The sequence below is a fragment of the Marmota monax genome, unplaced genomic scaffold, assembly GCF_021218885.2.
Source record: "Marmota monax isolate L192 unplaced genomic scaffold, Marmota_monax_Labrador192_F-V1.1 WCK01_AAM20220418_F8-fsc00068, whole genome shotgun sequence".
Classification (NCBI taxonomy): Eukaryota; Metazoa; Chordata; class Mammalia; order Rodentia; family Sciuridae; genus Marmota; species Marmota monax.
Window position 1 is genome coordinate 5,237,830 of NW_026692352.1, and position 26,276 is coordinate 5,264,105.

Here is a 26,276-nt window from a genome sequence, read left to right on the forward strand (position 1 = left end):
CTCAGCTGGAGCTCATTAAGGGGAAGTGTCTGGTAAAAATAATATCTACAGTTTACAAATGACCAGCAGAGGCAAAGGAAGCAGCTCACCAAACACCTGGGTCTCTCTTAACATTACACAGGAAAGAGGAGGAACCTATCCAAGTCCTTTCCTGGGAGCTTCAGTAAGTGGCCTTCCCTGTTTTGAGCACTTATGGCCTGTCTTTTGGCACTTCCAAGACAAAGGCTCCTGAGGGAACACACAGGATAGACTCAAGGATATAGAACTTACTGTTCGGTAACAGCCAAATTGGGTGGCAGGGAGGTGAGCCCATTGCCTGTGAGGAGCAGGACACGGAGGCGTGGCAGAATCCCCAGATCACAGATGGCCTCTGAAGTCAGGCTGTTGAAGGAAAGGTCCAAGAACTACCATGTGAAGACAAAAGGTGGGGGGACAGAAGCACTGTGCATGACCATAATGTTCTTACATGAGGTGAGAGCTGGCTACATTTTTTCCCTTTCTGGAAAGCACTATTACCACCCACAAGATCAAAAGCATCTCTGGATTAATGTTCAAAGCCTACTAGAGCCAGTTCCCAGCCTCTTTTCCAGCCTTAGCTGCGACTGCAAACCTTTGTTTATCCTATGGTGCAGGCCAGATTGATCCCTCCCTGTTCCTTGCTCCACCTATCCCACCTACAGCTCCTGGCTTGTGCTTTTCACTGAAACCTCCATGCATCCAAACCCCAGCCCCAACTGAAAACTGCCTCCTTATGTAAAATAAAATTAAAAAAAAAAAAACTTTCCTAATTCCTCAGCTAGATGGCATCTCTTCCTCACCTGACTTTGAGTGTTTTATCTGAACTGCCCCAGTTATTTATCAAAGTTGGCCATCTGAGACAGCTGAATATATGTATGGGGAATAATGATACAATTATACATTGTATAATAGGAATATGTTATACTATAGACATATGGATGTGCCATATATAATGTCTGGCACATAGTGGTAGACTAGTAACCCTTTGAAGCCAAGGGTCAGGCCACTGGATCACTGTATTCTTGTGATCTAGCACAGGACTTGGCACAAAGTAGATAAACACTTAAAATTATCTGAAATTAACTGTTTTATAAAGATAAAGTCCCCAAATGGTCACCCCAGTATCAACTGCCTTCTAACTGGCCACCTGGATTCATAATATGGTTGCCTGGGGTCCAGGGGCCTGTCGGAAAGCTATTTCTCTCCACAGAGATAAAGGCAAGTAGGATAAATGACATGTGCCCAATCTCTGTTCTCTCTCCTGAGCTTCTCCAGATACTTACTTTAGCTCTTCTATACAAGCTGGCTTCCTTCCCTCCACCCCCTTTTCTTGTGCTCATCCCTGTATGGACCCTCCACATTGAAGCCTATGGAAAGGGCTGTTTCGGTGTCTTATGCAACTGGAGCACAAGCAAGGTCTCTAATCAGCCTCATCAGTGTCACATAGTCAGTCAGACATAACGCATGCTGCAGGTCACTGAGTTTGGTCTGATTCTGCTGTAGTAATTGACTGATTGGCTCTGAAAATCAAGGTTTAAGTCATGTCTACGTGAGTTGAACAAATTTCATAACCTGTGATTCCTAGCTATATAGTGGAAAAAAGTGGTTCTTGAGTAGTTGTAGCCTGTATCCTGGAGTCTAACACATAGTAAGTGCTTAATTAATGTTGGCTGTCATCATCATCCCTTCATAAGTCAACTATATGCTGAAGGCTTCCTTCAGACCACTCCCTGTGCTCTGGGAGCACTCAAATGGCTTGAGCAGCTATACACATGCACACACACACACACACACACACACACTTCTGTTAAGTAGCAATGCTGCTGGAACAGATGTCTGGACACAAACTCATAGGGCACAAGGAAAGAATGGTCAGGTCTATCAGGGATCAGGGCAGGCGTCACAGAACTGATGTCACCGGAGCTGTCATCAGAGACTAGTAGGTATTCACTATATTGTAAAGGGCAGAAAGACACTTGGATTGGGAAGCAGCATAAAGCAGGAGGCCACCTGGCTTGCTCTGAGAGCTGCAGTGGTTGAGGTATGACAGGAGCTACTAGGATGAGACAAGGCTCGGTAAGATACATCAGGCCATGGAAAGCCCCCAAGCACCCTCATCAGCAAATTGAACATTTGAGGGTTCACCCAAGAGGCCTTTCCCACTTGGCTGAAGCAAAGAGAGGAGGAAGGCCTGGAAAGCTGGCTCAGATCAGCCCAGGTAAAAGTGAGGGAATTTCTCTCCCTCATAACTCATATGTGAAGTCATTAAGACCTGTGGATTTAATCAACTGCCTTAAGATCCCTCCCACTTGTTCCCTCTAATTCTTCCTAGAACAGAGTCAGAATAGTTTTCCTAAAATACAGTTCTAACCATGCCACTCCTCAGCTTAAAACTCTCCAATGGGTCCCTATTATCCATAAGGTCTTAGCTCCTTAGCAAGGTTTCCAGTGTTCTCCACAGTCTCTCTTCTGCCACCTCTCCAGGCACTTCTGTCATTACACTACACTGTGTCTCACTCTCCATTCCAACCAGGCTGAGCTGCTCCATCAGTGTTCCAGGTCAGAAGGAGCTGGCAAGCCAACACCTGTGAGCCAAATCCAGCCTGATGCCTGTTTGCATGGCATAAGTTAAGAATGATTTTTACATTTAAAAAATTAAAATAAAGGAAGAGCCGTGTGTTACATGTAGAAATTATGTGAAATTCAAATTTCAGCATCATAAATAAAGTTTTTGAAAGATGGCCATGGTCTTTGTGTACATATCACCTGTGTCTGCTTTCCTTCTACAACAGCAGAACTGACTAGATATGACAGGTATGACTATGTATGCTTAGTTATGACCACATAGACCACAAAACCTAAAATATTTTCTATCTGGCCTCATACATAAAAGGTTTGTGGACTCCTGTTCTAGTTGCTTTGGTGATTTAATGTTGGATCCAAATTTGCTCTCCATGAAATTAAGGGCAGCTCAAAGAAATGAACATTTTTAAAATCACAGGTCATGGAATTTCAGAGCTGACACAGAATAGTTCTGGAGAAGGTGAGTTACTTGGTCAAGAAGGCATGTCAAAATACTGGCAGAACTGATTAGAAACAAGGTCTTTTCACTGCTTGGGGAGGGATCCACCTGCACTGTTTTCAGATATGTCAGCAGAGAATCAAATCATGGTGAAGTTGAGTTTTTCTAAATTAACTCCTGAATGGGCTGGGGTTGTGGCTCAGCGGTAGAGCGCATGTCTCACACGTGGAAGACCTGGGTTCGATCCTCAGCACCACATAAAAATAAATAAGTGAAATAAAGGTACTGTGTCCAACTATAACTGAAAAAAACAAGAAATCTACTCTCGGCTCTTCCTCCTGGGCAGCCTTTCTGACAAACAAGGACAGAAGATTCCTAACTTGGCTAGCGTATCTGCTGAGTCACATCAAGTTTTATTATACATCAAAGTATTCATTACTGTGAGCTGCAAATTCATGATATATGACAGGTTTATCCTTTTTTCTTGGGGAGCTCTTGCAAATCATACAGAGAAGAAAACAAATGACTAATCTGGAGATTTCCTTTTCTCATTTGTTTGTATTCTATACCCTAACTTTGGTCTATTCTCTCGTAAATAAACACCCTTGGGTAAGGTTGGATCTGCTAGCTAAATAATCTTCATCAGATTCTATCAATCTATAAAGTAGGTTACCAACAAACTCAACCATGAGCAACTATTAGATCCCAAACTAGCCAGTTGCAGAGCCTGTGGTTGTGTCCCCCACTCTGGCCAATGGCACTTCAAACAAGGGTTTGGAATGGTGGGATGAAGGAAGGCATGATGCCTGGCATAATAACCATCACATAAGAGCTCAGTGACTATTCTCTGAAAAAGTGAAACACATAAATGAAAAGTCTTAATAGGCCCCCAGGCCTAAAGTGCTAGAAATAGCTTCCTGTATCTTTAGAGCATCTAGGACCCATTTCCCATTCTACACTAAAATCTACCATGAATTTTTTTTAACATAGCACCAAACTGCATAAGTTGTTGTAAATTTATTTTCTCTTGATTTTTTTGGACTTTCCAGAGCTTGACTTCCAGGACAAGTCTGAGGGCCACTCCTGTCTCAACACATAGTCAATCACTGCTATCTTAAATGTGGCTTTAAGTCATGGGGGAGAAGTTACCATTACATTCAATATAGCATTCTTTAAGAATGCAGCCAGGCATGGTGGCACATGCCTGTAATCCTAGCTCTTTGGGAGGCTAATTGCAAGCTTCAGACCAGTCTCAGCAACTCAGCACAACCCTGTCTCAAAATAAAACGGAAAAAAAGCAGGGCTACGAATGTAACTCAGTGGTTAAAATTCAACTTAGGAGATGGCCATTTCAAGAAGTTAAAACTTTTAAGAAACTCTGGCATATAAAGGCCATCAACTGAAAAAAGTCAGTCTTGTGGAAGGTGGAAGGTCCTTCTCTCTGATAAGACCAAGGTAAGTGAGACTTGTGTATATAATTGACCCTTGATGATTTTAGGTTAAATCATTGAAATTACCAATTCCTAGGTGAACACTAAGATCATGACATGCAGGCAGTTTCTAAGGTGTGAAATGGCAATGCTTTATCATGAGGTCAGCATGTGGGGAAGAGGCCATTCAGTGAGTGAGAATGAGCCTGGCCAGGTGCCCGGCCCTAATCCTGGCTCTTGCTCTTAATTTTCTATGTGCAGTGACCAACAGTAGTTACAAAAATTGAATTCCTTCATGAAAAGTGGCCCTCATGACTCTGTGAAAGTTGAAAAGCAATTAACTTGAAGTATGATGACATGCATGAAAAATGTCTTACTATGGGAATTAAATTTAGGAAAAAAAAAACAAGAGTAGAAACAAAATTTTCTATATTTTTGATGTGGGGTTTAGAGAATAGTTGCAGATGTGCATATGTCTAGAGTCTGCTGCAGAACTCACAGGAGTCCTACTTTGTTTCATCCTTATCTCTGGGCCTACGAACCAGGCCTACAGACTGCTCTACCCCAGGCCACTATGATCCAGCTCACTCAGCCCAGGATGGGTCTTTGACATCAGTACATAATATCACCATTTTAGCTGGTCCAATACGTTGCACCTAGCTTTTAACCTCTATGGCTCTTCAACTCTCGCTGGATCCAGATCTCCCCTCAAACTCCTCCTCCTATGATACTTGGTTTAAATTCACTTTACTGCACAGACTCTCTTGAACATGAATGACCCTTAGCATTTATTTTCTAGGACCACATACTAATGGCCATAGGTACCATCCATCTTCCTCACTGCTATCACCACTACCATTATCATCACCACCACACCTATAGCCCCACCATCACCACCATCATCTCTGGAAGCCAGTCATGAAGTAAAGGTCTGGATGTAAAGGCCCAGAGAGTCTCTTCACAAAGCTGTAACTAGTAGAGAACCCCATATTCATACCTTACAGGGAAATAGGTGGATACCAAAATCTCCCTACCTCCAACTTACTTCTAATAACTTAAAGTCTCCATATTTCACGTAGACTCTCTTGATGCCATTAAATGCGAGCTCCAGTTCCTTTAAGGCTGGAAATGAGTGAAATGCCTCTACATGGGAGAAAAGAAAGAGAGAATCTGCAGCTTGTAAAGGACTTAGGAGAAATGTATTAGTAATGACCATTCACTGGGTTCCCCCTGGATCAGGTCCAGCACTGTGGAAGGTGCTTTATGTATATAACCTCTAAATCTCTAACAACCCTCAAAAACAGGGATTACTACTTCCATTCTATGGCTGAGGAAATGGAGACTCAGACAGGATAAATAATTTTCTAGAAATGGAATTGGTGGTAAATGGAAAAAACAAGAATTGAATCTAAGTCTATCCAAATGCAAAGTCCATTTAAAATTTTTTTTTATTTACCTATTTTTATAGTGCTGAGGATCAAACCCAGGACCTGTGCATGCCAATCAAGTGCTCTACCACTGAGCCCATCTCTATTATTTGATTACAGAAGTTAAACATGTCTACCCAAAGTAGTCAAACATCACAGAAAAACAAAAGCTCCCTTTAATCCCAATACCCAGAGATAATGATTAAAAGTTTCATGTATAATACACCACTTTTTCATGTATAATACACACACTTTTTCTCATGCATATATTAAAATACATACACTTCTTAAGCTGGGAGTGTAGCTCAGTGGTAGAGCACTTGCCTAGCATGTGTGAGGTACTGGGTTTGATCCTTATCACCACATAAATATAAACAAATAAAATAAAGACATTCTGTTCATCTACAACTACCAAAAAAAAATACACACACTTCTTTTTACAAAAATGGAATCATACCATACACATCGTATTCTGATGTTTTTTTCCCCTTAATAGTACGATGTGAAGATTATTCCACATTAAAATATATAGATCTATCTAATACTTTAATTATTTTCTGTAATTCCCCTATTGATAGGCTTTAGGCTATGTGGTTTAAAGGTAATTAAGCTTTTCCCCCTCTGAGAACTGGACCTTGGGTTAATTTTCTGCCCGTTTCTCTGGTAACGTGAAACAAATGCTATGGTAACTGTGTTACTAGGTAATAATGCTTTGGTAAAAATGCCTTCAGATTGGTATATTGCATCTGAAGCAGGAGAGACTATGAATAAACTATAAATACCTGAAGAAGATGCTTCCCTGTATGTGGTGACTTCTGTAACATATCCTTTGTGGGGGGGGGGGCATCTAGCTATGCCTATGGAGTATCACAAGGAATATTGACTCCTGTAGGCAATAAGCTAGTTAGCTTTCTCTCTGTCTCTCTCCCGCTCCCTCCCTTTCTCCCTCTCCCTCTTTCTCTCCTCTATTGGAGATTACATCCAGGGGTACTCTCCCACTGAGGTACATCTCCAGCCCTTTTTATTTATTAATTTTTTTTATTCCAAGACAAGATCTCATGAAGTTTCCCAGGCTGGTTTCAAACTTTGGATCCTCCTGCCTCAGCCTCCTGGGTAGGTGGAATTATAGGTGTGTGCCACTGCACCCAGGGGTAATGAGGTTTCTAAGCCAGGATGACCCCTGCATCCACCCAATAAAAGTCTCATTGTCTCACACCTGAAGTGACACCTGGGGCAGGCCTTCGAGAATGACTCATGGATGGCCACAAGGATTCCACAACAGAGAACTACACAACCGTGTGGCATTATTTTGAGCCTTCTAAGTGAGCTTAGTGTCCAGGGTGACCTACAATAGGCTTGTGAGTCAAAAGGTTCAGTAAGGCCTAATAAATGACTGCTCTATGGGTATTTCAATGAACTTCCTTGCACAAGAGTGATTCTATTGAATAAATTCCTGGAACTGAACTATTCCATTAAAGCAATGCCTACTTATAATTTTGAGTGACACTGGAAAACTACCTCCAGAATGTCATGACAATGTACTATATTTCTACCTGCTGAATATACAAATATCCATTTCCATACCAACATGGGTTGTGAGTCCTTTTCATTTTTGCCAATATATGATGGGCAGAAAATAGCATCTTGGAGTTGTTTTGATTATCAGCCTTGCTGATAATCACATGCCTGTTGGTCTTTTTACTTTAAGCCCACACTTTGTAAGTCAAGAGACCACACTGTCTCCTCAAGGGCTGGGATCTCATTAGGTGTTTTGTTAAAATACCCTTCAAACTCAATGCAACAAAACGGACTCATCCTATGTCCTCCTAACCTGCCTCCCCCAAGTATGCTATCTCAGTGAGTATCCCCTTGATCCCTCCTTCCCCTCACACTCCCACTGCCTGTCAAGTCCTATAATTTCTGCTTCCTCCTGAGTCTTTCAATTCCCTTCACTCCTCTTGCCATACCCTGGCTCAGGTCTCATCTCTCAGGTTTCCTGGCCTTCATCTTCTATTCTTGTAGTCCACCCTGCTGACAGCCACCAAGAGCTTTTCTATTTAAAAATCTACCAAGACTGTCTTTCACCTGCTAGATTAAGTCCGAGTCACTCAAGGCTCTTGAGGACAGAGTCCCTGCCACCTTCTTAAGTCTTCAAATTCCTAAGTCACTCTTATTGCCCTTTCTTTTTTCCTTTCCTTTTTTTCCCCTTCTGTTTGTCTTAGGTTCATTTGTATTAATTCATGTAGCCCTATTTCATTCTTCCTCTTCTCGGAAGTTCCTCCTAACTCTCCAGCCTGGGTTAAGTCCCACTTATATGCTTGTGTAGCATTTCCTGATTCCCTCTATCATTGCTTATACTGTATCCTGCTCTGGCTATATTTAAGCCCATGTCTCCCACCAGACAAGTTCATTGGAATAGAAACTCGCTTCCTTCTAAAGGCCAAGCACTCACCAGCAGGGGTCACTGTGGATTTGCTAAATAACTAAGAAAGAAGGCTTTCTGTTCCTCTAGGAGCACTTACAGGCTGAAACATCTATCTCATCTCAGTCTGCAAGGTAGCCTGCAAAGGGAGGAAGAAGGGAATTATCCCCATTTACAGAGAGAGAGAGAGGCAGCAGCTCACAGAGAAATGTACCGATACGGGGCTGCCCTTGAGGTCTATGTGCTCTCCCCGCACCCAGAATGTTGCATTCCACAAAACAGACAAGTGGCCAATCATGGATGGATAGACACAAATCTCAACACATGTGACTGACTGTGCTAGCCAGGAGGTAGGAGACAGTTTTCAAGAAGAAAGAGCTCACCTAGAGGGAGCAGGTTTTCTGAGGCATTGATATAAATCACAGAAGTAAAGTGCTTGAAGTCCTTTTCCTTCACCTGTAGGAAGACATTTCAGGAAAAACACAACATTAGTTCCCTAAAGAGAACCTTGTTGAAGCTTCAGAGCTGCTGTCAGAATGAACAAAGACCTAAAGGGGCAAGAGCCACCCTTAGCACAGAGCAGCAATGTGTTAAGGGCTGTGAGGGCTTTTCTGCTATGCTTTTTCTATTCTGAAATATTTCAAATGTAAGAAAAGCATAGTGACGGATACTCCAAAGACCTATGTAAATCTTATCCAGTTTTAATAAACATGAATTTTTTGCTTGAAATTTCTTTAAAGATAGAAACCATTACAGAAGGTGACTATCACCATCATAACCTCCCTCCAAGTTTCCCTCCCCAATCCCATAATAGCAATTTTGAATTGATGATCATCATTCCCATTCCTGTTGTATTATGTATAAACACCCAAATATGGGGGTATATTCAGCAACCATAAATAGTGCTGTTTCATGCCTTTTTTTTTTTTTTGGTACCAGGGATTGAACACAGGGGCACTCAACCACTGATCCATATTCCTATCCCTATTTTATTTAGAGACAGGGTCTCACTGAGTTGCTTAGTGTTTTGCTGTTGCTGAGGTTGGCTTTGAACTCACAATCCTCTTGCCTCAGCCTCCTAGGCCGCTGGGATTACTGTTTCGTGTTTTAAAACTTTCTATTAAGTAAATCATATGATAGATATCTGTTCTGCAACCTGCCTTTTCACTTATTGATATGTTTTTGAGATTGACTTGTATTGATATATGTGGCTTTTTTTAAGAGAGAGACAGAGACAGAGAGAGACAGAGAGAGAGAGAGAAATTTTAATATTTATTTTTAGTTTTCAGCGGACACAACATCTTTATTTGTATGTGGTGCTGAGGATCGAACCCAGGCCGTACACATGCCAGGCGAGCACGCTACCGCTTGAGCCACATCCCCAGCCCTACATGTGGCTTTTTTGACATTATTTGTGTTGATACATGTAGCCCTAGTTCATCCATCTAAATTCCTTGATAGTGTTCCATTATTTGAGCATGTTAAAAGCTATCCTTTCCCAATGGATGCACATTTAATGTATTTCTAATTTTCCATTATTACAATAATTGTTTCTCTAATAATTGTTTTCTCTAATAACATACTCCTATCAGATTGCAGGCTCTTGTGTTGGAAACTCAGTGTTATACAAGGAATTGCACTGGATCAAAATTCTACAGGGCAAACTCAAAAACCAGACTCATAAGGTAAGTTCCTTTAATTCATATCAAATGAGACAATGACAATACTGAATTGATAGCAAACAAAAAATTTGTTTCTGGATGGGTGCCATGCATGGTGCACACCTGTGATCCCAGGGGCTTAAGATGCTGAGACAGGTGGATCTCGAGTTCAAAGCCAGCCTCAGTAATAGTGAGGTGCTAAGCAACTCAGTGAGACCCTATCTCTAAATAAAATACAAAATAGGGCTGGGGATGTGGCTCAATGGTCGAGTGCCCCTAAGTTCAATCCTCAGTACCCCCCCACCCAAAAAAAAGTTTATTTCTGAGTACTGTTTTCATTCATTGAGTCTTTGCTGGTCTTTTCTGCCCTCCTTCCACATGACCATATTTTCAGCCCCCAGGGACTTCGGAGGCATAACAAATAAAACTAGAATAGCAAGTGCCACTTCAGATCTGGCTCACCCAACATCTTTGCTGCTGGCCTTACCTGGGATAACTTCAATCCACTCACGTTGATGCTGCACAGGTCTGATGGTTTCCTCACATGGTGGTGCTTCAGCTGGGACACAGGACAGAGAGTCAGCTCTTGAGGCCACAATAAAATGTAATTAATTAAGCTATTTTTGTTCCATGTTGTCTTATTGGGAAAATCCCATAGTCTGTCATAATTTGCTTGTTAGTTTGTTCATTCATTCATTATTTTTTAAAATATTTTTCTTAAGTTGTAGATGGACACAATGACTTTATTTATTTTTATGTGGTGCTGAATATAAAACCCAGTGCCACACACATGCTAGGCGAGCACTCTCCTATAAAAATTCTTTATTTATCTATTCATTCACCAAATATTTACTTAGCACTACTTTGGGCCATATCCTATGCTAAATATATTAACAAACTTTCTTCTAATCCTAACCAAACCCTTTGACATAGGTAGCATTATCTTCCTTTTTAAATGAGGTTAAGAGATGTAAAGTGTCTTGCCTAAGATCCTACAGCTACTAATTGATAGATCTATGATTTGAATCCAAATCTGTAATCTTTAAACACTATGCTCTGTTGCCTACCACATCACACTACATAATTAAAGAGTTAGAAGTAAATCCCAGCTTTGGAACTTCTATATGTGTTTAATGGAACCTCATTCCTTTGTTCTGTTAATTATCATACCTCTTTGTTATATTTAGTCTCTGAACTAAGTATTGGGAAGACAATGGAGAAAAAGCAGGAACATGTCATGACTTCATGGAGCTTACAATCTCTTGGGAAGCCAAGTGGCAAGCAAGCATTTATCAATGTGATAAATATTTAAAAGGAAAAATTCAAGATCCTATGGGAGACAGTAACAGGAGGTCCTAACTTCAGCCTGAAAATGAGGAAATATTTACTTAAGAAAGTAAAATTCAGCTGAGACTTAAAAGCTAAATAGGAGTTGGTCCCATGAGAGTGGGTGGTAGGGATGGGCAAGAGAAAGTGAGGTGTTTTTGAGAGGATGAAAACCACAACAAAGTTAGAGAGGCAGTCCTTAGATCATGTGGGTCCATGTTGGCTCTGGGAAGGAGTGTGGGTTTTATTCAATAACCAATAGAAAGCTGTCAGAGATTTTTTTTTTTGGCAGGGACTTATAGTAGTTTTATAAAAATTGGTAAGTCTGATACACATTGAAAAGGAAAAAAGTCTGATACACATTGAAAGGACGAAAGAACAGGAAACATCACTGTTGCAGGTATTGTTACCTTCCCAGTAATCACTTTTATATTCCTTCCTTATTATAAACACCAATGTTATTCACATTTCTCCAAGTGGATATGTTCTTAAGCCCCAGCTGCAAGGGATAAGTTTTAATCTGTCTAAGCCAATCACAGAGGTCTCATTCCTCTAATGGATGACTGTGATATAGGTCTGGCCAATGAGATACTGGCTGCTAAGTGTAGGGGTAGGTAACCAGAAAAATACTTCTAAAAATAGAAATAAAGCAATGACCATCCCTTCTCTACTCTGAATATTATCCTCTATATGTAATGACTGGAATTGCTGCAGCCATCTTGGGACCATGAAGTCAATTAGCCCAAAGGACATATCAATGTCCTGAGATTGGCAGAGCAGAAAGATGGAAGGAACCTGATTCTTGGAAGATGTTATGAAACTAGTAAATTAGTCTACACTAAACAATGTCTCTGGCTTGTTTTTATATGGGAAAAAAAAGCATCCCAATTGGTTCAAACTAGTTAGGAAATTACTGGATTATCCTAATAATAGATGATGGTGATCAAGCTAAGGATAATGACAGCAGAGATGAAAACACAGACTGATAACTTCTTATTAACTGCCAGGACTTGGATAGGAAGGAAAGGCTAGGATAAAGTGAAACCCTAGGTTACTGGCTTGGTAACTTGAGTAGACAGTAGTGCCAAAATAGAGATAGTATGGTAAATAATGGAAAAAAGCAATTTCTTGGGACTTGGAGTAGGACAATTGTGTGGTAGTTCAATATGAATTGCCAGTGAAAAACTCAAGTGAAACTATCCAATAGGTAGCGTGGATACCTCATTACTTTAAAAAGCATTGATGTTGCTTCTGCCACCCAAAGTGGCAACACAGGTAGCAAGCTATACTGATTAAATGTGGAAACGTATATGTATAGTCGTCCCTCAGTATCTGCTACAGATTGGTTCCAGGACCTCCCTTGGAAACCAAAACATATGGATGCTAAAGTCCCTTATATAAAATGGTGCAATATTCATACATAATGTATGCACATCCTCCTGCATACTTGAAACATCTTTAGATTACTTATAATATCTAGTACAATGTAAACGATAGATGATAGTTGATACTGTATTTTTTAGGGAATAATGATAAGGAAAAAAATCTGCATATGTTCTATACAGGCAACATTTTTGTTTTGTTTTTTGTTTTTATGTTTTGAATCTGTAGATGTGGAAACTATTGACATGCAGGGCCAACTGTATTTGGATATGAGGAGGGGAAAGACCACTATGGAAAGTGTTTGTCCCTCCTCAGTACTGCTGTTTCAGTCCTCCTCATTCTCTCTCTCTTTTTTTTTCTTTATTGGTTGTTCAAAACATTACAAAGCTCTTGACATATCCCTCCTCATTCTCAATGAGAAATGGAAATAATGAAACAAATTCCACACGTTCTGCAAAGAGCTGGTATTACCCAATTGAGGAAAGACAAAACCAACAAAATCTCTTTCAACCTCTGATCTATGCACACACCCATCTCTTGGGAACCATAAGTAGAATCTAGGAACAAAGTAGCTGCCAGAGAGTTCTTCTCAGGGAGCCTTGAGTATTGGACTGGCCATTAATATTGATTTACAAAATGTGTCTTTCTTTGTAACTCCACTGAGGCATTGCAGAAAGCAGATGTGAAATTACCTGCTCCGTCTCCCATACAGCCTCCCTGCTGTCTTCATAAAGCCTGGCCCAGGCTTCAAATAATACCTAGTCAGCTCTTAGCCTTCAGCAAGACATGAAAGCCAAAGACAATGACTGGGAAAGGAGGCCCTCCCCAATCCCACTTGGTCCTGATGAAATCACTGCATGTCAGAACAGAACAGGAATCTTTCTACCTATTCTACCTATGGAATGGGATTCCCAGTGGACTCCTTCCCTGTGAACAACTTACTCCTTTGTCTCTCCAACTCGAAACAAGAGATTTTATTTTAGAGTGTATAGGCCAGATTTCTAATCTTGGCCCAGCCACTTATGGGCCATGGTATCTCAGCAATAGTAATTTACCTCTTGGAGCCTTAGTTTTCTCATCTGCCCAATGACAACAATAATAGGGATGACAATACTGTGTCTATCTCATGGGGTGAACATAAAGAAGGCTTCCCATCTAAAGAAGTTTTGGGTCCCTCCATCATTCAGGCTGTATTTGCCAACACTATTCTCATAATTTGGAATAGGCTGTGGGTAGCTGTACCAGAGCAGAGCAACTCCTTGCCCCCAACTCCACCCTCTTCCTCAGCTGATGCTGCCAGCCACTCCAGGATGTGTTTGCTCTCACCAGAAAAGCACGATCCAGGAGATGTTCAGGAACGTCCCCTTGACTTTCCCGCTGAATCCTTTTCTTCCCCACACCGTCAAAAGAAACCTTCTTTGGGCATTCCTGACCTTCAGTGGGTGCCTCAACCATTCCCTTGGGCTTCTTCTTGAGGTTACCTTTCCGAGTCACTAACCAGTGTCCTAGTCCTGTTGGGAAGATCAGTTCAGTGAGAAGGGTTACACTCCTCCAAAGCTGTGAGTGCAATTACAAGACAGTTATCTGTAACACTAAAATAAAAATTAGCTCTTGATTACATAATATGCACCAGACTCTGCACCACTGCTGGGTAGGGGTGTTTACATATTTATCTCCTTTAACCGGCACACAAGCCCAGTGAGGGACATATTACTGCCCTTTTTCAAAGATGAAAGGGCTTAGACTACAAGAGGTAGAATAAACTGCCCAACTCTTTACGTAATGTGTTTCATATCCAAACTCTACTGTTTCTTTGAGACCCAAGATCAAGTACTTCTTGTTCTGTAAAGTCTTCCCAATCCCCTCTTAGGAAAACAGATCCCAGTTACTCCCCCGTTGTCATCTCTTAGGTAAAACCAATGTGTGACCTTAATGGTGTCCATCTTCCCAGACCAGCATGAAAGACTGTGTAAGGAACTCAAAATAGGAAAATGACAGGGCAGTTGGCATTTAAAACAAACAAGCAAATAAACAATAAATGTTAATTATCAAAAGAAGTGAAAAATTTATGTGTGCAAAAAGAAGAGTATGAAGTTTACTGGTAAGTCCACCTATCAGAAACCTGCTTTCTCTTATATTAGCAGTTTATTTACTGATGGCCTTCATTGCAATTTGTGATTGTTTTATTTATTGCTTATTAGTATCCATCTCTCTCCTACAGTGGAAGCTCTGTAACAGCAGGGACTTAATCTGATTCCTTCATCTCAGTATTCCTGAGGTCTGCATAGAGCTTACCATGTTGTGATTGTTGCTAAATGAGTGACTTAATGAATTCTTGAGACATAGCAATACAATACAATAATCTATTTATACTTTTCTGGGCATCTACATTATTTTGGAAGCTGGAGTTATATGAATAAATAAAACAGAAGCCCTGACCCCCCCAAAACTCAATAATATATTAGGTGTTCTGGAAGCCTAGAACATAAGCAAAATCTAGTAAATTGAAAGTAGTTCACTAATGGAGATTTAAAAAAAAAAACAGGCAGTCTAGGCAGAACGAAAAGAATAAGAAATAACTAGAGGTACGAAAGATCAGAACAGCATAGCTATGGAAAACAGTGTGGTGCCTCTAACACCAGCTCTTTTCTGAAGCAGCCCCTACCTTGCCTCAGGGGCTCCCTCCCCAATCTGATCACTGTTGCCAATCCTGCTTCTTATGTGAGCCACTCTGGGCCTGGCAGTCCAAGTAACCAGTTTCACAAGCTGCCCCTAAAGTCCTGGGTATGGACTTTGATTCTCCCTTACCCTATCCTCATATCCTTGACTCCTGGAGACTTTTAAGTTGGTGCCAAAATTCTCAATGTGGCCAAAAGGAAAGGCCTGAAGTGTGTCGGGAGATCAACATGAGGAAAAAGAAATGAGGCTGGAGAGGTCAGCAGAGTCATGAAAAGTCCCCTAAGCCCAGTAAAAGGTTGTAATGGGGTGGCTTCTAGCAGAAAGGGGATCCAGAGAGAGTCTTTTTTTTGACTTGTTTGTTCCTCTGTAATTTTTCATTTTGAGATAATCTTAGACTTCCAGAAAAGTTTCAAAAATAATACAGTGTTCCCTTGCAGGCTTTACCCAGTTTCCCTAATGTTTACATCTTACATAACCATAACACAGTTACTGAAACCAAGTGCTAAGATTTTGATATGAGATGTCCCCGGAAAGCGTCTGTGTTTCTGAAGGACCATTCAGAAGTGAAATGGCTGGACTGTGTGAACTATAACCTAATCAGTCCACCCAGTTTGAATGGACTGGTGGTAACTATAGGCAGGCAGGGTGTGGTTGAAAGAGGTAGGTTACTCGGGGCATCTTCCCTGTGGCTCCTTCCCCACCCTCTCTGCTTCCTGACTCTGCCTGTGAGCTGAGAAGCTTTTCTCCACTGCTGCTCTTTTTTCATGATGTTCTGCTTCCTCCTGGATCCAGACCAATGGAATCAGCAACCTATGGACTGAGGCCTCTGATACCATGAGCCAAAATAAACGTTTCCTCTACTGTTATTCTTGTCAGGTATATTGGTCACAGCAATAAAAGAGCTGACTCAAACAGAAATTGATTCTGAGAAGCGGGGCTAATGCTGAGACTAACATGACCATGTGGTACAAAAGCCTTTGGAAATGGTTTGTGGGATGAATTTGGAAAAGTTTGGAAATGCAGGCTGGAAAAGCCTCAGCACGTTGTAGGCAGAGTTTAATGGGCAATTCCTATGGGAGTACAAAAGACCAAAATGCCAATAGGAATACAGACTCTGCTCATGGAGTTTCAGAGGGAAATGAGGATTCTCTTGGGAATTGGACTTGAGGCCATTTGTATTACATTCTGGCAAAGAACTTATCTACATTGAGTTTCAGAGGAGACTTTGGACTTGGGCTTTGGGCAATGCTGATACTGTTAATCCCTGTGGGACTCTTGGGGTCTAAATGCATTTGCATTTTGAGATAGACTGAGAGTGGGGGGAGCAGGGGCAGAATGTTATGGTTTTGAAATAAGATGTCCCCCCAAAGCTCCTGTGTTTCTGCAGGAATATTCAGAGGTGAAATGAGTGGACTGTGTGGTAACTGCAGGCAGGTGGGGTATGGCCTGGAAGAAGGAATCTTCCCTGTGACCACTTCCACCCCCAGCCCTTCCCCTGCTTCCTGGCTGTCATGAGGGGAGCAGCTTTCTTTGCCATGTCCTTTCTACATTATGTTTTGTCTTACTTTGAACCCACAACATTAGAGTCAGTCATCTGTAAACCTTTGATACCATGAATGAAAATAAATTTTTCCTCCTATAAGTTTTTCTTGTTGGGTATTTTGGTCATAGCAATGTAAAAGATGACTAAACACCAAGTAATTAACATTGGTACAGTATTGGTTACTAATCTGAGCCTTTCTTTGACTTTTGCCAGTTTTCTCACTAATGTCCTTCATCAGCTCCAAGGTCCAATCCAGGATCTCACATTGCATTTGGCTGTCATGGCTCCTTAGTCTGTCTAATTCATGACAATTCCCCAGTCTTTCTTTTTCCTGTGTAATCTTGACACTTATGAAGAGTACTTGTCAAATATTTTTGTAAAATGTCTCTCAGTTTGTACTTGTTTGATGTTTTTTTCCCCAAGATTAGATTAAGGCTTTGCATTTGGCAAAGCCACCACAGAAGCAAAGTTGTGCCTTTCTCAGAGCATCATTTCAGAGAGTTCATAAGGTCACTGAACCCTATTTCTGGTGATGTTAATTTTGATCAGTTAAAGTGGTCTTTGCCTGGTCTCTCTACTGAGAAGTTACTATCTTTCCCTTCAAAATTAACTAATATACATTAAGGTTATTCAAATGTCCTGTTTCTCATCAAACTTACTTTATCATTTGCGATAGTTATGTGTCAGCTTCACTAGGGTATAATATACAGTTATTCAGTCAAACACCAATCTAGGTATTGCCATGATGATATTTTGTAGGTGAAACTGATATTACAATCACTTGGTGTTTAGTAAGAGACTATACTTGATAGTGGAGGTGGCTATCACTCAATCCATTGAAAGACCCTATGAGCAAAAGCTGAGGTTTCTCCTTCAAGTTTTCCTGGAAGAAAAATAAATCTTAACTCAAAACTATAGCATTAGCTTTTCCTCAAAGGTTCCCTCAGCCCCTTCAATCACATACACCAATTCCAGGGGGGAAAACTGTCTGTCTCTCTCTGTTTGTCCGTCTGTCCATCTCTCTCTCTCTCTCCCCCCTCCCCTACTAGTCCTGATTCTCTGAGAACTCTGACTGAGACAACATCCATGGTTGTTACCTGCAAAAAATTACTATGATGTTTGAATAGTGATTTCCTATTTCATTTATTCTACATTTATTAATTGGATTATACTGTAAGGAAGGGCTTTTCCTTCTCCCCCATTTACTTATTCAAATACTTATTTGCATCAGTATGGACTCATGAATATTTATTTATCCTATGGTTTACAACACACTCCTACCGTTATTTATTTCATTGCCCAGATTGTTCCAGCTTTGGCCATAAGCTCTCTTGTTTGGTTCCTGTGTCCTTTCAACCTGCTCCTGTCATTTTTCTGAGTACTTCTTTATTTTCTGGCATCACAAGCTGTTCCAGGCTCAACTTGTATTTTTTTCCTGCCCCAGCCCTGCAAACATCGTTTTCTCTGAGGATCCCTTGTTCCTTTCAGCGCAGACAATATTTAGAAACCATGATCTAAGCAACAGTTACATTCTTTACTACTGAGGTGTTGTTGCTCTCAGTGGACAAACATACAACACACACAGATATATGTCTATATTTATTTCTGTAACTCTCCATCTGTAGTGAGTGTGTGTGTGTGTGTGAGAGAGAGAGACAGAGAGAGAGAGAGAGAGAGCGAGAGAGAGCGAGCAACCACGAATTCATATTGATAAGCTCCATTGGAAGTGGGGGCCAAGGAAGGTTCCTATGTGAAAAATAAAATATTCAATAGAAGTGGGGAGAAAAGAATGGAGAATAAAGTTCTTCCAACATTCTATGTAAGTTGTTTCCCCTTGTCTAAGGTTTCTGTGGTTTCAGTTACTGGCAATCAATAGCACTCTGAAAATATTATATAGAAAATTCCAGAAATAAATAATTCACAAGTTTTAAACAACTTTTAGTATACTATATTGTTAAAATTGATGTGTATAACAATTATAACAATAAATATGTTAATCTCATACTGTATCTAATTTTTATAAACCAAACTATGGTTTGGGCTTTCCATAGTTTCAGGTATCTACTGAGATCTTGGAATATATCCCCCACAGATAAGAGGGAACTACTTTCTACATATAGTGACTAACAAGTCACTACTCTGGCATAAACAAGATGTTCTTTTCTCTTGTCCTACCCTTTCAAAGCAACAAATATAATTCATATTTATATGACCATGGTCCATCTACAGGTTTCTGCTCACTGTTAAGAAGAGTTCCTGCTCCATGGGGAGCTTTTAACTACATAAACATTTGAAACTCTATTTAGCAGAAGTCAAGCTTAAGCCACTTTATTTAGAAGCTGGGTAGAATATCATCAATAAGAGACAAAGGCAGAAACACACACAAGAAAGACTGAAGGCTAGGATAGTCAGATAACTTATTGGAAAAAGTAGGAGAAGGGTGGAGCTTCATGGATGGAAAGAGTTTGGCTAATTGGAATGAAGGCTAGAACATTCAGGGAAAATAAAAAAGCCACATGAAAGCAGCACTGTGGAATAGGGTATGGGAATGGGGTCACAGAAGACAGTAAGGGCAGGTTATGCTGGGAATGACAGAATACCTGCTAAAGGAGTCAGGCAAGAGAGCCATTGAACAAAAGTGGGCACTGTAGTTAAATGCACACTGTAGAAGTCTCACTGGGAAAGATGGGATAGGAGGGGCTGGGACTGGGGATCAGTGGTAGAGCGCTTGCCTAGTATGTGTGAGGCACTGGATTCAATCCTCAGCACCACATAAAAACAAATAAAAGAAAGTTCATTGACAACTAAAAAATATTAAAAAAAAAAAAAAAAAAGATGGATGGGAGGGTATAGGCTGGCGGGAAAGGGCAGGAGGGAGTAAAAAGGCCAGAAAAGAGGACATGATATGAGGAGCAGTGTGAAGCAGGAGCGGATGTGAGGAAAAGGTACCAATTTGAGAGTCACCTGACCTTCCTCCGGTATCCGAAGCAGACTTTTGGCTGGAAAGCAGTTGCTGACGTAAGGCTTCCCTTCATCCAGCTTGTAGACTCCAGAGGAGGCCATCTCCCTGAGGGCCGGCAAGGACAGTGAGGAGTCAGAAGAGCAAGAAGGGGCAGCAGAGCTCTCTCACCTCAATGTAGCTTATGAGCCCACCACCATGTCTTCCCTCTGAGGCCCAGGAGGCCCACTGCCCTGCTTTAGAAATGGCCTGGCCATTTAGATGAAGAGGGAGACAAGGCCCTGGGTTCCCAGATCAAATCAGTCCCAATACAGATAGTAGAAATAGCATTGCCTTTAGGCTCAGACAGACCTGGTTTGATTCCCAGCTCTGTCTTAATCTTATTATGTCTGAGCAAGTTACTCTTATCCTTCTGCACCTCAGTTTCCTCACCTGTAAAACAAGGGTGATAATCCTACCTTAATAGAGATATGAGAGGGTCAAGTAAGAAAGGTGCCTAACACATTTTAAGTCATCACTAAAACTTTTCTATGTTTTAACAGAGTTGAGAGAAAAGGGGGCTCATATTATAATAACAGATGATATGTTCATGGGATTTGAAACAAATACATAGGATTTGAGGAATGAATTGAGTTTACTGATAGAAAGATAAATATTCCAAACAGAAAGAGCCATATGATGGACAGCATGGTGGTGTGCAGTAAAGAAACAACCAATATCAGGAAGGGCAAGGATGTGTGTTCGGGAGTCTTGGACAGTAAGGCTGGACAGAAAGGATGGTGCCTGCTCCTGACAGGCATTTATGTCAGGCTAGAAGCTCAGGCTTTATCCTGTAGGTGACTGAGAGCCATGAATGATTTCTGAGCTGAATAGGGCCATGACTCAAGCTGTGCTTTTAGAAAGAAAGGCCTGACAAAAATAGTAGTAAAGTGACTGGCAACTGTGATTGCAGGTAGGGGAGGATTATGGCAACTCCGGGGTGAGCTGAGGAGGGCCGATGTAGACAACTGAAGAACTAAAGAAAGAAAAAGAAAAAGGAAAAAAAGGAAGGAAGAGAGGGAAAGGAAAAAGAGGAATAAGACCAACTGGAAGTATGAGCACTAAGGAGGAGCAGTCCCTGGAGGGTTCTGAAAAAATTTTTAGAGAAGTAGAAGGACCTAAGGTAGAAGGTGGGCAGGGAGCAGTCAGATAAATGAAAGGAAGTGAAGAGCTAAGAAGCTGGGTAAGGTGAGGCCGTGAGGATGTAGGAGGTCAGTTTCTAGGGAAGGATAGAATTAAAGTCTGACTTTTACTATGTATGGAAGAGTAAGTAGAAGGTGAAGAAGTGCACAGAGTGAGTGTAAGTTTTCCAAGAAGGTTGGCTCTGAGAGAGAGAGAAGAGAGTCAGCTGGGAAGGAAGGCAAAGTCAAGAGATGGGTAGACAGCAGGGCAAGACAGGGGAAGTGAGCGAGGTGCCTTGGGAGCCTTTAAGGAGGCACTTGCTTTCTCTCAGAGGGGACAAATGCAATGTCAGCACTTGCCTCCACCCTTGTCCTGGCCAGCACCACTATAGAGCATGGACTCTGGCATCACACTACACAGGTTCGAATCTAGCTACACCACTTAACTAGCTGTGTGGCCTTGGGCATGTCACTTAACTCTCCTATGCCTTTGAAATGTAAACAATAAGTAAACCGACTTCATAAGGCTATTTTGATGATTAAACGAGAAAATGCTTGTGAAAGGACTTAGAATAGTAACTTGCACGTAGCTAGCACATATTGATAATTTTTTATTATGATGGTTATTAACAGTCTACATCTATAGACTGAGAAGAAGAAGTGGTAAGGGAGGAAATATTCAGAGTATAGGGGAAATATGGGCAGGCCTTTGGAGCCATCCCTGAAGGAGAAGGAGGAAGGGGAGGGGTACCTCCAATGGTGGCAGGGAGGGAGGCGAGGCTCCCTCAGGGACAGTGTGATGGGGAATAGATTTCAAATATCCCATTTGCCCTATTTCCTTACACCTCAAGAATAAAAAGGGCACAAAGGAAATAACTTGTTACTTCCTATCTGCTATGTATGCATGTGCCTACATGTACATGCACAGAAGTTGAGAAGAGAGTATGGTTCTGACTCTAGGGCCTGACTCAAGCTTTTCTTCATTAAATATTCTTCTCTTTAAAGAGTTGGATACAGGGGCTGGGGATGTGGCTCAAGTGGTAGCACGCTCGCCTGGCATGCGTACGGCCCAGGTTCGATCCTCAGCACCACATACAAACAAAGATGTTGTGTCTGCCGAAAACTAAAAAATAAATATTAAAAAAATTCTTTAAAAAAAATAAAGAGTTGGATACAAAAATAATTCTTCAAAGAAGTAAATACCCCCAAACATAATTATATTTATCATTTGTCATTTAAGGATTCTGAAGTCAACAAATTTGTTAAGAAAAAATTTAACTTTGCTACAGTCTGTGAGTTTGTTTTATTAGTGTGTTATAATTATACATCATAGTGAGGTTAATTATGCCATATTTGTACATGCACATGACATAACTTGATCAATCTCATTCCCTTTTCCCTTTCCTTCCCTTTTTCCTTCCCCTCAACAATCTGATGTCAGATCTCACAAAACCCTACATTTAGAGGAGTTAGCCAGGCCACAAGAAAAGTGATGAAAGCTGGATGTGGAAGAAGGGAGGGAAAGTGGGGAAGTGGGAGTGAGTGTGCACGTGCCTAGAAGCAGCTACTATTCAGCTGGCACCAATGGTCGCCATGCAAAAATATAAGTCAATGTGACCAGATCTTCCCATTTTTTTCCAGAGACATCTGCCTTTTATGTGATATCGCTTGATTATTTGAGTGTCCACAACTAATCTGCCATTTGAAACAACATGCAGCCAAACCAAATATATCTGGGAATGAGATTCAACTCACTTTGTTTTTTCTAATTGAAGGTTTTTTGTCTTCATAGTGTGGGAATCAAACAATGTCTTATTAAAAAAAAAACAAAACAACAACAACAAAAAAAAACCTCCCATTACTTGGCTTTTCAAATTTAGTAACAAACATTTCCTCTTGTCTGTAAATGCACACTTGGGCACTATCCAGGGCAGCCTGGACATCATCCTAGACCTAGCGCCTGGCTTTTTTATCCCATGCATTTAACTGGTCATTGAGCTGTGACTGTTTTGACTCCTATGCTGTTGTCATGTTCTACTCTTCTCCATCTCCACGTTCAGCTTATCCAACTAGACTACTGCAACTGTCTTCTGACTGGGTGCCCACTGGGTAGAAGGGCAGATCCCTGAGCCTTCCCCCTGCCCCTCCAATACTGGGGATTAAGCTCAGGGTCTTATGCAAGCTAGGCAAGTACTCTACTATGGAGCTACACCCCCTTCTGAGCCTAGTCTTGAAGTTCCCTGGTGTCCAGAGTCCTAACTTTTTCAGTTCCTGTCAGTCCTGCCCAATTCGGGCTTATGAGGTCATTTTCTTTTTCTTTCTTTCTTTTTTTTTTTCACATATTTATTTTTTTAGTTGGACACAATATCTTTATTTATTTATTTTTATGTGGTGCTAAGGATCGAACCCAGGGCCTTGCATGTGCTAGGCGAGCGCTCTACCGCCTGAGCCACAACCCCAGCCCCTATGAGGTCATTTTCAATATCCAAAGCACACCATTCACATTTGGTCTTCACAGTTTTTGTTCTTGATGTTTGTTCAGCCTTAAAATCCTTTTCCTTCTTATCCACTTGGCTGATCCTTTCTTTTAACATTCAGTACCAGTGCCACCTTCAAAAACCTAAGTTTCTTAAACTTTGAGCTCTTACAGTTTTCTCTTTAGAGGGTTCTAGCCATTCCCAAATCTGCTGTGGGTCATCTTCTGACAATTTGAGATAGCAAAGATTTAGAAATCTGCAAGTTCCTGGCTGGGGTAAGGGAGGCCATATGAAAAATGTAGGATCATGAAATGGAGGATTTGGGATTATTAGTTCAGTACAAGGCAGGAGCAGGGTGAAAAAGTGGAATCAAGGTGTCCTGAGAAAAAGTTTCCTGGAAGTGACTGATATGAAAAGTTAACTGGTGCAGTAGGAAGCTTAAGTTGGAATCTAGTTTCCAAGACTAAGTTCAATGAATTGGGAAAATCATTTTACCTCTTTGTACCTCAGATGAGAATAAAAATTCTGTGTCTCAGAGAATTGTAGTAAGAATTAAATGAAATAATGAATAACATGCATAGAAAAAAGCATATTTCTATACCCAGTTCAGTTGTCATCCTTTCCATAAAGCTTTCACTGACATTTCTAGGGGGAAATAATTGTGCTTTTGCTAAGCTCTGGAGTTATTTCTTTAGTTTACTTATTGTTCACATTTCATAGACTGGAAGATTTATATATCATAAGATTAATAAAATTCACAAGGGGGTCCTTCAAGGATTACAAACAAAGTTTGGAAACATGTCCAAACATGTCCAATGGTCTCTCTTCACCCTTGGAACCTAGTTTATAAAAAGTACACAAAAGACATGTGTGAACCAAATGAAGAATAGGATGGGACTCATAGGTGTATGCAAAACTGATTTCTCTAATTAGACTCTAAGCTCCTTAATGGAAAGGACAACATATATATGGTATTCAATAATCTATCCCTAATACAGTATCTGGCACATAACATATTCCATAACTACCTATGGAAGAAATGAATAAAGGTTGGTATTTCCTTTGGTTTACTATGGGGCACTATAAAATTTCTAATCCCTATCCTCCCTTGCAAAGGGTTGGAAGCTCTTCTCATGTGTTCTTTCTTTTTTTTAAAGAGAGAGGGGGGGAGAGGGGGAGAGAGAGAGAGAGAGAGAGAGAGAGAGAGAGAGAGAGAGAGAGAGAATTTTAATATTTTTATTTTTTAGTTTTCGGCGGACACAACATCTTTGTATGTGGTGCTGAGGATCCAATCCGGGCCACACGCATGCCAGGCGAGCGGGCTACCACTTAAGCCACATCCCCAGCCCCTTCTCATGTGTTCTTATGATATCCCATACTTCTACTAGTATATATGGTACTTATTACTTTATTGTAATTGTTTACTCCCCTCATCAATTTCCCACTTGTTTATGGGGCCTTTAATTACTTATTCACCTATGTCACTCTGGTACCTGGCAGAATCTAGAACTCACAAAAAATATGTTGGGAAGATTAATGGGTAGGTGGATGGATAGGAATAGATTTAGATTCAATCTGTCTTTCAGGAAATCTCTCTAGTGACCAACTACACCTATCTGCTAGAAAGATAAATGAAAAGAATGAATGAGTAAATCACTGGCCAAGAAATGTTAAAGATAATGACTGCTAGAGAAGTTTCCAGTAACTTATAGAATATTGAACCTGGCTTCAGGTCTACACAGTACTTACTTGATCTTTGACTTTGGGAATAGCCCTTTGACTTCTTTTTTTTTATGTTTCTTGACCTGTTTCTTTACCTGTAAAATAGATATTATAATTCCTCTTAGTCTGTCATTCAGAAGTTTTGAACTTTGTTATAAATTATATCCTACTGTGAGCCTTCTGGTCCAAAATTTGTCTTGCAAGGGCCTAGGGGAAAAACCATAAGATAAAAGATCCAAGAAATAGCTGGATATAGATATAGACAGAGACAGAGGCACAGATGGGAAGAGGAATAGAAAGATAGTTTTTAATGACAATGAAGTATGGCTGGATTGTTTAAATAAGATATAAAAAGCGCAAAGGAAAGGAAGGGATCATTTACATGATCATTTAAATGAAATAAATTTCTATAAGATAAAAATAGTGAAGTCAAAGTTGAAAGATAAGATTTGGTCTGGGAAAAGATACTACTATGCATATAATGCAAAAGAAAATCAAACTCAAGCATACGACCCAGACATAACTAATAAAAATTCCAATTTCCTATAAGGACTATTAGGTGAGAAGGTGTAGGTCTATAACTAATGGGCCAAGAGGGGACATAACTCCCAGGTGAGATTTGCTAGAAAGTAATACTAAGGGAAGTGTGAACTTTATGGTAGAAAACCAAACGTTTCTGACTTGAGGCTGCCTGTCTGGTTAAAGTCAGTTACCTCCAGTCTCTATCTCAAACTTGAAACTCATGCTAATCTGACTGTAGTACCTCCTGTCTTCAAAACATAAATATATATTCTCTTTCTCTTCCTTGTGCAGGTATATGTGCACACACACAAAGAGGCAGGAATGTTCTCATCTACTTCTGCAGCTCATAGACAACTTTCATGTACCTCCTAGGTCTCAGGTTGACCCTTCTCTGTGCTACCACCTCAGGCCCACTTCTTAAGAAAGAATAGGATGGGACCCATAGGATAGGACTCTGCCACACTGTCATCTTAGCTGTAAGCAATATTGCATGTAGAATTCACATTTTCAGAGTGACAAATGTTT

The 26,276-nt window shown here is 40.7% G+C and overlaps 1 protein-coding gene across 2 annotated transcripts in view; it reads right to left on the reverse strand.

The window, feature by feature from the left end:
• Xrra1 (X-ray radiation resistance associated 1) overlaps positions 1 to 26,276 on the reverse strand; it is a 65,965-nt gene that overhangs the window by 37,867 nt on the left and 1,822 nt on the right. For both annotated transcript variants that reach the window (XM_046441971.2, XM_046441969.2), the window contains exons 2-8: positions 25,257 to 25,324; positions 19,881 to 19,978; positions 14,016 to 14,200; positions 10,468 to 10,539; positions 8,703 to 8,775; positions 5,516 to 5,613; positions 271 to 404 (exon numbers count right to left, since the gene is read on the reverse strand). In XM_046441971.2, coding sequence (XP_046297927.1) covers positions 271 to 404; positions 5,516 to 5,613; positions 8,703 to 8,775; positions 10,468 to 10,539; positions 14,016 to 14,200; positions 19,881 to 19,974 — 656 coding nt within the window. In that variant the 5' untranslated portion in view covers positions 19,975 to 19,978; positions 25,257 to 25,324. The remainder of the gene's footprint in view (positions 1 to 270; positions 405 to 5,515; positions 5,614 to 8,702; positions 8,776 to 10,467; positions 10,540 to 14,015; positions 14,201 to 19,880; positions 19,979 to 25,256; positions 25,325 to 26,276) is intronic.